Source organism: Lactuca saligna, chromosome 1 (assembly GCF_052625555.1).
Source record: "Lactuca saligna cultivar CGN05327 chromosome 1, ASM5262555v1, whole genome shotgun sequence".
Classification (NCBI taxonomy): Eukaryota; Viridiplantae; Streptophyta; class Magnoliopsida; order Asterales; family Asteraceae; genus Lactuca; species Lactuca saligna.
The window spans coordinates 166,987,063-166,999,674 of NC_136417.1; the positions used below are offsets into that span (position 1 = coordinate 166,987,063).

General features: G+C 34.3%; 1 protein-coding gene across 2 annotated transcripts; it reads right to left on the reverse strand.

Moving 5' to 3' along the window:
- Nucleotides 1-863: 863 nt before the first annotated feature.
- On the reverse strand, nucleotides 864-4,112 carry MBAC1 (Mitochondrial substrate carrier family protein). Of its 2 annotated transcripts, none has more exons than XM_078994239.1 (8): nucleotides 3,689-4,112; nucleotides 3,324-3,413; nucleotides 3,137-3,238; nucleotides 2,952-3,056; nucleotides 2,777-2,875; nucleotides 2,496-2,684; nucleotides 1,824-1,922; nucleotides 864-1,220 (listed from the first exon to the last, which is right to left on the reverse strand). In XM_078994239.1, the coding sequence occupies exons 1-8, from the start codon at nucleotides 3,782-3,784 to the stop codon at nucleotides 1,155-1,157; spliced, it is 846 nt and encodes a 281-aa protein (XP_078850365.1). In that variant the 5' UTR covers nucleotides 3,785-4,112; the 3' UTR covers nucleotides 864-1,154. The 2 variants fall into 2 exon arrangements, with proteins under 2 accessions (XP_078850365.1, XP_078850357.1); XM_078994231.1 differs by having other exon boundaries at nucleotides 864-1,228.
- Nucleotides 4,113-12,612: the final 8,500 nt, after the last annotated feature.

Below are 12,612 nucleotides of genomic sequence, written 5' to 3' on the forward strand. Positions count from 1 at the left end.
TGTAATGATCCAACAAGATGCACAAAATTCTTGAACCATAACTATACAGCATAACTGCATGCTTAAGCATTTGGTATTTATGCAAGAAATAGCAAAGTAGCTTCAGTTAGTTGTGTATTATATTATCTTACTTTCATTTCTTTCTATTGCAGCATTTTACTCACTTATTTTTCTTATTAAGACATTGTGTACTTTGAAAATCTACACATTTATAGCATTATACTTCCTTTTATTTTCTTATTAAGACATTAATACTTTAAAAATCTAGCTATTTATAGCAGTTGTAATTGGATGGTATTACTATAATAAGTATATTTTTCAAAGTACAATATTGTTAATTTGTTATAGAAAGAAACGAAAACACAATGCTATAATAAACAACTCAATGAAAGTAGGATGTTATAACAAGCATAAATAAATGAAATTACATTACTATTTCTTGCATTTAACCCTTCAAATAGAGTAAATTACACGAATGGTCCCTATGGTTTGGGGTAATTTGCACGTTTGGTCTCTAACTTATTTTTTTAACTCAGAAGGTCCCTACTGTTTGTTTTTGTTGCGCGCTTGGTCCTTATCTTACCTAAAAAGACTATTTTGCCCTTGATTTTTTAATTTTTTTAAATAAGGTGAGGTGGAAGTGGTGTAGGGGGGTGTGTTTATTTAAAAAAAATTAAAAAATAAAGGGAAAAATAGTCTTTTTAAGTAAGACAGGGACCAAGCGCAACAAAAAACAAACACTAGGGATCTTCCAAGTTAAAAAAGTAAGTTAGGGACCAAACGTGAAAATTACCCCAAACCATAGGGACCATTTGTGTAATTTACTCTAACAAATATTCCTTTAGAGATGTTAGCCACAAAAAAAAAGATGGAATTTAAGCCTATCAATCATTGACCTCTTTAAATCATATGAATGTGCAATGCCTTCAAGCAGACATCTAAATCAGAATCCCTCCTTAAAATCTATAAATAAATAAAAGAAACAATAAAAAGTAGATAGAGAATAAAAGATATGTGAAAAACCTTGTGTAAAAATGTTGATGAATAAAACATCATCAAAGTGGAGAAAGTAGGTTGCTATTTCTTGCATTTATCAATCACGTGTGATTCCAAGTAGTTTTGAAGCTGCTTCAAATGTAACTATTGCAGCAGCATTAGCAGGAAAGGCACGTGAAACTGTGGGACCCAACCCTGTGTAGCATCCTCTCACCCCAGACCTCCTGTAAATCTATCATAATAAACATTTTACAAATTTGCCCTCGTTTATTGTCATCCAAATACAAGTCAATTTTCACTGCTTTAGTTGGATAGATTTTCAAAGTAAAATGTCATAATAAAAACAAGGGTTAAGTTAATCTCATAAAAGACTTTATATTTTGTTTTTTTCTGGATTAAACCTCAAGGTTTTTTTTTTCCTGAAAAAGACCTTGTATTTTTTTCATTTTTTTTAGATCTGGCCCTTTTAGTCATTTTTTCCAAAAAAAAGTTGTAAAATGTGAGGGTTTTTTTTGGGAAAAACTAAAAAAAGTTGAGGGTTTATTTGGAAGCATTTAGAAGGTTGAGGGTTTTTTCGGAAAATAAAAAAGAAATTTGAGGGTTTTTTTTGGAAAAATTGAAAAAATACAAGGTCTTTTTCAGGCAAAAAATAAACTTGGGTTTAATTCAGAAAAAACACAAAATATAAGGTCTTTTATGAGATTAGCCCTATAAAGAAAACATACAGTACAATATTGGGTAGGATTATATTCCTTAATATGAAACAAAGAAGAAAACTGTAATGTTTTGTGCAAAGGGCAAAAAAGTAATTTACATTTAAATCTTACCGATCTCAACAACACGAAAGGATTTTTAGTTAAGTTCTTGTCAGGGGTAGTTTGAATTATTGTTTTTGCAACATCCAGCGGAAGAACAGCAGACCAGAACTGAAAACAAAAAGGGAAAAAGTCAAAAACATAAATTAGAAGATCAAAGGGCAAAAAAGTCATTTACACTCCGTTTGTCACACAGGACAAGACACCACACCTATACAGTATTTGGATAGAATGGAACTGGGACAAAAATTGCAACTTTTTGTCCAACCTAAAAAGGTGGGACAGGGACTCGCTCTCGATCTCTTGTAAAAAAGACGTAAATACCCTCATCCTTCATCATAAAAAATAGCCCTAGAAAGCTTGTGCAGTCTGGTGTAACAAATGCAGCCTTAAGACTGCATTTGATACACGGGACAATACCTGGCAAGCTTTCTAGGGCTATTTTTGATGATGAGGAGGATGAGGGTATTTACGTCTTTTTCACAAGAGATCGAGAGTGAGTTCCTGTCCCACCTTTTTAGGTTGGACAAAAAGTTGCAATTTTTGTCCCAGTTCCATTCTATCCAAATATTGTATAGGTGTGGTGTCTTGTCCTGTGTGACAAACAGAGTGTAAATGACTTTTTTGCCCTTTGATCGTCTAATTTATGTTTTTTAATGATTAGATTTTGATGATGTTACATACCGCGATACCACTAAGACCACCACTAATGATCCCAATCCCTACATCCATCAAATTTGTGTGATCAATCAAAGAATCTTTAAGTCTTAAATGCATAGAATGCCTCAAATACTCATAAGTACTAAAAAACACAGCATTTCCAATAGCTTCTCGCATCAAAGTCGTCACACCTCCTCTAAAAAGCCCACTAACCTGAAAAACAACAATCAAACATTATTACTTCAGTATTCCCAAAATCTCTCATTTGTAAAAAAGACGAAAACGCCCTCCTCAAGCATTCTCACCCCTTCGGTTTTTACAGTTTGAATCGCACAATTAAGAGGACCACTGTATTTGCGTGAGGTTGGAACCAGAGAATCAGTACCTTGAATTTGCATCCTACACTGGAGACACTGTGTCAAAAGAATATAGAAAGAAAGAATCATAGAGAATGAGTTTAAAATTTTATGAATTTTTTACCTTTACTAACTCTGATGGACATAATATGAAGCTGATAATGGATCCAGCAAAAGCAGCTGAAGGGATTATTATATGGGATTCAGGCTTTCTGTTATGATCTCCTCCCTTAAATAAGAAAAATGTTTTAAGTTAAATATAAAGATGATAATTTTGAGAAACTATGAAGCTGATTATTGTTTGAAGACCTGTAATGCTTGCTTTGTTTGGGAATAAATACCAAAAAGAAGTGAACTTTCAAAAGCCATTCCAACAAAAGATGGTGTTGCACCTCTGTAAAGTCCTTTTATCTGTGAAAGATAAAGCAAAAAATATAAATATCTATTTAAGTAAATGGTTTTAAAAAGATGTGACATAAGATTTTGAGAGATATACTCCTTCAGTCTTGAGTATTCTAGTTGTACAATGAAATCCACTTCTGTATTTGAATCCATTAGCATCAGTATTGTGTTTCTGAAGCTTCACCTGACAACATGAAGATATCATATCAATCCATCTATTTCTCTACCAAAGTCAGTTTGTTTCCATCATGCACAGAGAGAATGTGCATCGACACTCATGAATGTTTCATAAAAAGAATTATGGTGGTTTGTTGGGAACTTAGCGATGAAAAGCGAATGTCGTTTATTCTTCTAATTCGCAAGTTCAAATGATTCAAAATGGGGTTTTGTTTCTGTAGAAATCGAGTTCTTGTTTGGAAAATAAAGTCAATAAATACTGGGAATAAGATTCGAACTAACCTTCACAGTGTCAAAAGGATGCCCCACGATCACCATTGAAACACCTGAGATCAATCCTGCTACATAATGCTTGTAACCTGAATTCTGCTCTCCCATCACTCACTCTCTCGCACTCTATATCTAAAAAATGTTTTTTCTCTCTCTATACGCATATGCATATATATAATCACTGAAAAACCCTCGTCGCCGCCAAACGAGGGGATTGTAATCTTCAACCTTCTAAATTGTAAATCGAGAAGAACAATCCGAAATATATAAAGAAAACTCTTAAATGGTAACGAATTTCACATTTTCCTGATTCGAGATCCAAATGCGTCACTTCTCGGTGAAATCGTTCGGTTTCCGATGGATCTAATCTCTTCTTCTTTGAGATGTGAAATGGGCATATCTGACACTCTTCCAAACTTGTTCCCTTCAGATTTTGGTATTTGTCTTTTATGTCGTTTGTTGTTATATTATATGGATTAATTTTAAAAAATAAATAAATATGAATATCAAAATATTTAGAAACAAAAATAATAATGAATTATTATAATAATAATATTTTTTATCTTTTAAATTTAAATAAATAAAAAAATACTAACGATTTTTAATTTTTAAAATTTAAAAATTAAAAAGTAAATTTTATTAATGAAATTGATATCCATTTATTATTATATTTACCGTAATTATTACATTAAAATATTATGTATAATTCAATAAAATAAAAACTCATAAAATCTTATGTGGAAAAAAAAATCAAAATAACCACAAAATGATATTTGACAAATTGAATAAGAATGTGACAAATTGCAAAAAAAAAAAAAAAAAAAAAAAAAAAAAAAAAAAAAAAAACGTTCATTTATTTGAAAGGATTCACTGATTTTTTGTTAAATTGGCTTTTTAACATATTCATATTCGTAGAAAACCAAAAACCAAATATGCTTTGGTTTATTCGTTTTGGGTTATTTGATTTCGGTTTATCAATTACTCCAAATAAAAACAACTCGAATATAGGTTTACAAGTTAAAACAATTAATCAATATAAGCAAACTAGAAATAACAATTCCATTACAAGCTTGAAAGGCAATGTCGTACTCGTAATATTAACAAAATAAATACAAAATAATAAATGCTGTTAAATGCTTATGATTTTGTCAAGTTATGGTATCGTGAGCATTTGGATATGTTGATCGGATCGAACCGGTAGACCGGATCAAATCAAACCCAACCTTGGACCCTTTTAGACTCACTGACCGGTTCTATTTCTTGGTTTTAGGAATTCATCAAAATTAGTCCCCTTTTTTTATCGACTCAGTGCGGCTGGTTCTAGGTAAAAACCAGTTTTTGACCGCATTATTTTAAAAAAATCTTTAAACAAGCATATCTCATTCGTTTTAAGTCGAATTGATATACAATTTTTACAACGTGTAATTTAGAGTTTGTATATGATTTTAAACTATAATTTTATCGTTTTTAGTGTTATATTCAATAAATTACAATCCTTCAAAGTTGGGATATCAAAGATGAAATATTTCATTTTTCAACTATAATCATAAACGTTTGTATTATATGAAAAAAAAATTTTAAAAATATATCTCGTTCGTCTTAAGTCGAATTGACATAGGGTTTTTTCCAACGTGTAGTTTAGAGTTTGTATATGATTTTAGACCATAATTTTGTCATTTTTGTATTATATTCAATGAATTACAATCTTTTAAGGTTAGGATATCATAGCTGAAATATTTCAGCTTTCCAGTCATAATTTTAAACTTTTGTATTCTGTAAAAATCTTTAAACAATCACATCTCATTCATTTTAAGACAGATTGGTATATAGTTTTTTCAAACATGTAATTTAGAGTTTGTATATGATTTTAAACTATAATTTTATCATTTCGGTGTTATATTCAACAAACTACAATCCTTCAAAGTTAAGATATCAAAACTAATAATTTCCAGGTATTTTTATACTATAATTCTGAATTTTATGTATCTTTGACAGATAAATAATATAAAAGGGATCTTATTAGAGTATCGAAAAATTATCACTTAGAAATGGTAACAGATATAGTGACGTTCTTTGAAAAATTTAAGGCAAAAACAGAGATTGTTTCGGCAACATCAAAACCTTTTGTAAAATTCAATACATACATCTAAGAAGTTGGCCAACCAAACAAATGTTTCTCGAAATGGTAAAGGACATGAAAATGATATGCAATAAGTATTAGCGTGCCTACAACAAGATGAACGATTTTATGTACTTTGTTGTTTTATAATCTTTGTTCTATTTTGATACAGTTATTGCTTTTTTATTAAAGACTAACAACATTATCATTTTGTGTTTATGTAGAGATTACACAAGCTTTGTAACACCTCAAATTTCAAACTAAACTTTTCATTTTTAAATTACCTAAAATATTGTTCATAAACTAAATCATCTAAAAATGCAAGTATCAAATACAAATCATCATCACAAAATATCAAAGTGTCACAAAATTCCCAGTAACTAATCTCCCAATGAGTGTGTACAATCAGACCTTTGGCTTCCCGTGATCCTTAAAAGTACATGGAACACATATAATCAACAGTTGTAAGTACGAATCTTAGTGAGTTCCCCAAGATATGTCATACAGCACAACACATAAACAGTTATGGGTTATCAGCAACCCTGGAGACTACACAATGTCTTAGTGGGTGAACAACATGTCGTGTAGGTTATCAGCAACCCTGGAGACTACTCGCAGTCTCAATCACACATAAACAACATAACACAATAATAACAGTTAGACCCAGCTGGTCATCACAAATAAAGTTATTCTAACACACATGTAAGAATAAGTGAGGAGACTCACCTAATACTGATGATAGATAAATCTCACACACGAACTGATGGAACTAGACCCTGCCTAATAAACACAACAAGTAACCCTAATCAATTAAGGTATATAACCCGACTCACAAGTCTAATCATACAACTACGCCCCTAAATGGCAAAATAACCACTTTTCACTTCCATGGTCCAAAACTCTAAATCTTTTGACCAAAGTCAAAAGTCAGCAAAAGTCAACAAGCCCACACTCTCGTCCGTACGCGGGGCGTACATCTTCTTACACGAGGCGTACATCTTCCTATACGGGACGTACAATTCAAGTCAGTGATCAACGGGGATGTACCTAGCTACGCGGGGCGTAGATAGGAGTACGCCCAACATACTCTGCCTAGTCCATATTCCACAACTTTTATGTCTTAATCTGTAATGACCCAAAAATCCAAGGTAATTTTTTTTCATTTTTAAAAATATAAATCATACAAACGAGTTGTTCCAAAATGGATCAAAGTGAATATATCATTTAAACATTAGAGTAATATCATTAATTGCCAATGTGGAAAACTTTGGGAGATATTGTGCAGTCACGTCGGGCCCTTCCTTTTCGAACAGGAAGTACTTGAAACCATAGATATGAAACTATAAGCACAAAGCTTAGTGAGTTTCCCCAACGTACCACATACACAAAAACATACAAGTGTCATGGGCTACCCCCATGGTCATTGCTCGCAATGCCGAGGGCCAAATCTCGATCTAACATACGAGTGCCATGGGTTACCCCGATGGTCTTTCCTTGTGATGTCGAGGGCCAAATCCTGGTCTTACACACAAGTGTCATGGGCGACCCCCATGGTCTTTCATACAATTATTACAAATACAATAAACATTCCACATAACAAGAAATAGGTCGCCATTGGTGCCTTCGACACATGGATATGGTAAGAAAACTCATCTCACAATCTGAAAGAATATATGCACCTATCACTTCTCTAAAAGTTATCTCTACCGATCACATATACAATTAACAGGAACCCAACTCTTAAACTATAAATCAAATTACCCAAATTCCCTTGGGTCAAACTTGGTTATCCCTAGTCAAAGTCAAAGTCAACGGTCAAGGTTCAAAAGTCAATATTTCTTCCCAACGGAGTACGCCCAACATACTCTAATGTTGACCAAAAGTGGGGCGTTGGCCATGTACACGCATCGTACCACCAGGTACACCCATCGTACGCAACACAATCCCAAAGCTCTATTAAGAGATTATTATATTAATTCCTTACATCCAAAACTTAGATCCAAGCCCAAAATAATGTCCTAAGTCATAAATTTTTCAACTTTATGACTTTGCATGGCTATACAGTGCTTAATGACCAAAACCCTAAGTTCTTAACTGAATAAGACATCACAACTATTGCATGGAAGGGCCAAGATCGCATTTTTATGGCTCATAATAGTTCTATAATGGATAACGTTTCCAAATTTATCCATTAGAATGGTCTAAATAAATAAGATCTAGTCTTTAAGTCTCAAAGGGACCCAAAAGTGCATCTTTTTCAACTTAATCCATTAAGTCCAAATCTCTAACCTTCAAATCTAAATCGAAATGATGTTTAATGGGATACAGTTTCCAACTTTATCCATAACAAGGTCACAAACTGTAACATCCCGACTCCCATGTATAAATTTAAATTGTTTTTATGCATTTTAACAGGGCAACTCGACAAGTTGGAGGTCACAACTCATCGAGTAGAGACCGAGATGGTCGCTTGAATTTTAGAATCAACTCGACAAGTTGGAGGACCCCAACTCGACGAGTAGGAGTTGAGTGTGAAAACCCTAATTTTCAGGGTTTGCACCCTATCTAAAGGACCTTAAGCCCTACATTCGGCCTCCCTTATCACCTTAGCATCCCCGAGAGAAACCCTAAACGAGTTGTTATCATCTGTGTGTGTGTGTGTGTGTGAGAGAGAGAGAGAGGGGCTAAGAGTGTGTGTTTTGGTGCATTCTTTGAACGATATTAAGGAGCAAAAGGATTGGAACGAGAAGGAGTCTGTGGATCTGGCATTCATTTAATGTTAAGAGCCATTTGGAGGTAAAAAGGCGCTATCTTGATCACTTGTTTGTTAGATCTCCCCATTAGAGAGTTTATGGCAATTTTAGCATTTCCCTTGGGTCCTTATTGTCTTTGAGCTTATCCAGAAGCTAAGACTTCATATTTGGATGTTATTAGGCCCTCTAGGCTTAAAAATTTGAGCTTTATTCAGTTTTGTCCAACTTCCATGCCTTAAACCCTAGTGGAGCTTGGTTTGTTGGTATATTTAGCCCTAGATGCCATGCATGGATGTAAAGCTTGCAGCTTTACATGATACTTCAGTCTTAGAAGGGTAGATCTAGAGTTTGGGACCTTAGTCTTGCTTAAAAACATCTGAATAGAATGGATTGAGGGAACTCGACGAGTTGGTGAGTAAACTCAATGAGTTGGTTAGGGTTTTCCCCATTGTTCTGGACACTGTGAAAACTCGACGATTTGGTAAGACAATTCGACGAGTTGAGTTAGATTTTCCTGAGTTTTCTGAGAACAGAAGGAACTCCACGAGTCGCATAGATGCAATCAACGAGTTTGGTCAACATGAACTGTTGACTTGAGGGTTGACTTCCGTTGACTTTTAGGGTTTAGTCAATATGTGGACTTTGGAGACCATGGAGGGGTAAAATGGTCTTTCACCCTTTTCGAGAGTTAGTAAAGGAGTTAGCTTAATGTCCTTGGATTTGTTGTTATAAAGTTTTAATTAGAGATGATTATGATATATAGGCAAAGTCTTGACCGACCGTTGAGTACGAGACCTACTTGCTTTACTTACGAGGTGAGTCTTCTCACTATACTTACCTAAGTGGCAATACTGTGTAACCGGAGGGTCTTATCTATGTTATTGACTAGAGGGTCTTATGTGTTTATACTGAGTTATGTGATATTATGTATTTTTTTCTTTGTGATTTATGATGTATATTATTCTATACCTTATTGAGTTAGGATCGGAGGGGTCCAAACTGAGTTATGAGATCGGAGGGTCTTCACTGAGATACCAGACTGTAGGGTCCAACCAGAGTTGTGAGAACGAAGGGTCTTCACTGAGACACATGACCGGAGGTTCCTTATCGAGTATAGCCATTAGAGGCTAATTATTTGTGTGTGGTATTTTGGGGAACTCACTAAGCTTCGTGCTTACAATGTTGTGTGAAATGTGTTTTAGGTACCTCTCAGGATCGCGGGAAGGCACCGGTATGATTGTACACACCAGCTAGAGATTATGTTTTGGCGATTACGGGATATTGTCAAACATTTTATTGTCTTGTGTTTTGAACATCTTATAAACTTGGGTATAAGAAATGTGAAACTGTGTTTTGTGTGGTTTTAAAAATGAAAATTTATTCGAGTATTTAGAGTGTTACAAGTTGGTATCAGAGCCTTGGTTTAAGGGATTCAGATGTACTCTCGGGTATGTCTGGACTTAAACTGAGGATTTGAGGAATTTTTCTAAAAAGAAACGATTTTCTTAACGAGTACAAGTTTTAAGAGGAAATGAGATGAAGCAGTATGTATAATCAGCCACACCCCGAACGGTGATTTTCCCAAAAACCCTTATTTGTTTATATTATGAGACGAGATAATTATGAGATATTAGAGCTACATGCTAGATGATAGGCTAGATATTTCAAGAATTTAGAGCTAGAGTTGTTTGATTCTTGATTCCTTAGCTGAGGGGGATGTTATTTATTAATATCATATGATATTTGCTTTGTGTGTGCTGAGTAGGGGTACATTGCAGGAACCATTTAGAGAGAGTTTTGAGTTGAGGAGTAATGTAGGAGAGATACCTAGATGTGCATTGAGGAATCTACTAAGAGAGTACTTTGATATCCATGAGGGATAGAGTACTTGTGAATTATGATTCTAGGAGGAGGACTTGGGGCGATTATGGGTTGGTGTAGAAGGTAGTATTGGGCCCGTACTACTGAAAGCATCGGATTTGTATACGACCCAAGTAAGAACCCGAGGATACTATGGAGCATGTAATGGTGGGTAATTGAGTGTGCGCCTTAGTCAGTTCTTGATGATGTTGTGTTTCATAGAGACAAGGGTGATTACCCACAACAACCTCGGGGGGTGGTACCAGTGACGAGGAGATCCACAGGATCACTGTTGAAGAGGTGGTCGCAGTTATCAGAGAGGCTATTCCAAAGATGTCCGGGTCTATTAAGACCACACTGATTGAAACTTTTGATGAGTGATATGCTACTGTCACTGAGTGATGAGTTTAGTAACTCTTAGATCGATTAGATCTTCAACAGGTTAATCAGTAAAACAAAATAACAAACAAACAAGAAAACAAAATATCGCAAGATGGAATCAAATAATGCTTAGAGGATCAATTGTGATATGGTTTTCATAATCATTAATATGATCACAAAACACAATACTCAAGTACTCTCCCATCCTTTCAGATTGGAGAAACTTTTGTCTTTCTGCCTAATTTGATTCTTCTGATTTGTCCTGCTATTCATTGAACATTTCTAGTGATTTAGAATTATATTTAATCTTGCAAGAATAATCATATTTACTATACGTTAGTAAATTATGACGAATAATCTTATTGTTCTTTGTGGTGGACCTGACCGATGCATAAGAATGTGTACTCGATCCCTTAGTCCTTCACTTGACTCACATTTACATGTGAACAAGGAATTAGTCCTAATTTCCCAAAGATGAAGGTTCTCATACATCACACAATACAAGTTGCATAATTCCAAGTTTCTATCCAACTGAAACTTAGGTGATGAGAATCTTTCCTTATTTGGTAAATTTTGACACTACCACATACGAAAGAATCAAATCCATATTGCTAACGATAGAAATATACAAACATCAACTTTCATAAATGTCATTGCAAGGATATATAGAATAAGATAAAAAACAAAATTTTATTTATTTATAAAATGCGGAAAAACTTTTTCCTTACAATGCAATCACAAATGAAAGCTATTCTATTACAAATTTCTAAGCAATCTATCAAAACTCCTAAGATGCAGCTCAAAATTTTGATCATCAAACCAGGTGATTGTAATCCATCCTCGCAATCAGATTCAACATGCTATTCCTTTATTTTCTTCGATCCTACAAAATATCAAAATGCGACCCTATCACATCATGTATTAAGAATCTCCAAATAGAAACTTAATAGAGTTAGAAAGTGGACTTATCTGAAGCAAAGTCAAACTTTTTGATTTTACCTTCTCTTAGATCTTTCAGGCAGTCTAGGCAACTTCACAACCAATGTCCCTTCTCTTGGCAATAAAAGCAAACAATTTTTTTTGGAATGGTACATGGAACAATCTCAGACTTGGCCTTTCTCTTTACCATTTGGTCAATCGGGTTGACAATGGCCGATCCTTTTCCATTGGGAAGAGAAGACTTTTCTGGACTTTCAGTGTTTCCATTGTTAGTTTCCATGGAAGTTTAGGGAGTAGATCTTCCAATCAATTTTTCTTTACCATTGCGCCAAATCATTGTTGATTCAACCATAATTAGCAAATAGGTAAGATCAATAAGGGTCATGTCGCGATCTATCATTTAGTAATCTTTAATGAACTCACTATATGACTCAGGAAGTGATTGAAGAACCCAGTCAACAACCAACTTCCTCGAGATAACGACACCCAATACTCTCAGCCTATCAATATGTGACTTCATCTCCAATACGTGAGTACACACAGACCTTCCATCTTGATTTTTCATTGCAAGTAGGGCTTGAGTGACCTTAAACTTTTCAAGTCTTTGAACTTGTGGGTTAGGGAAAATGATTGGAGGATGTGGAGGAAGTGAAGCATGATATTGTGGAATATCATCTTCATGTGGAAAGCTTTTTCCAACATATTTAGGAAGACCATAGTTGTCTGATCTAGTCATCTACAAGGGATAAATTCAAGTTAGTTGATTTAAGTCCTTAATATAACACCCAAACCGAAATATTAAGGCTAGGACCCAACACAATATTTTACAACTTCGAAGAGGGATGTCGTAATCCACTTATAAAATAATTAAAGGTAGGTAAATG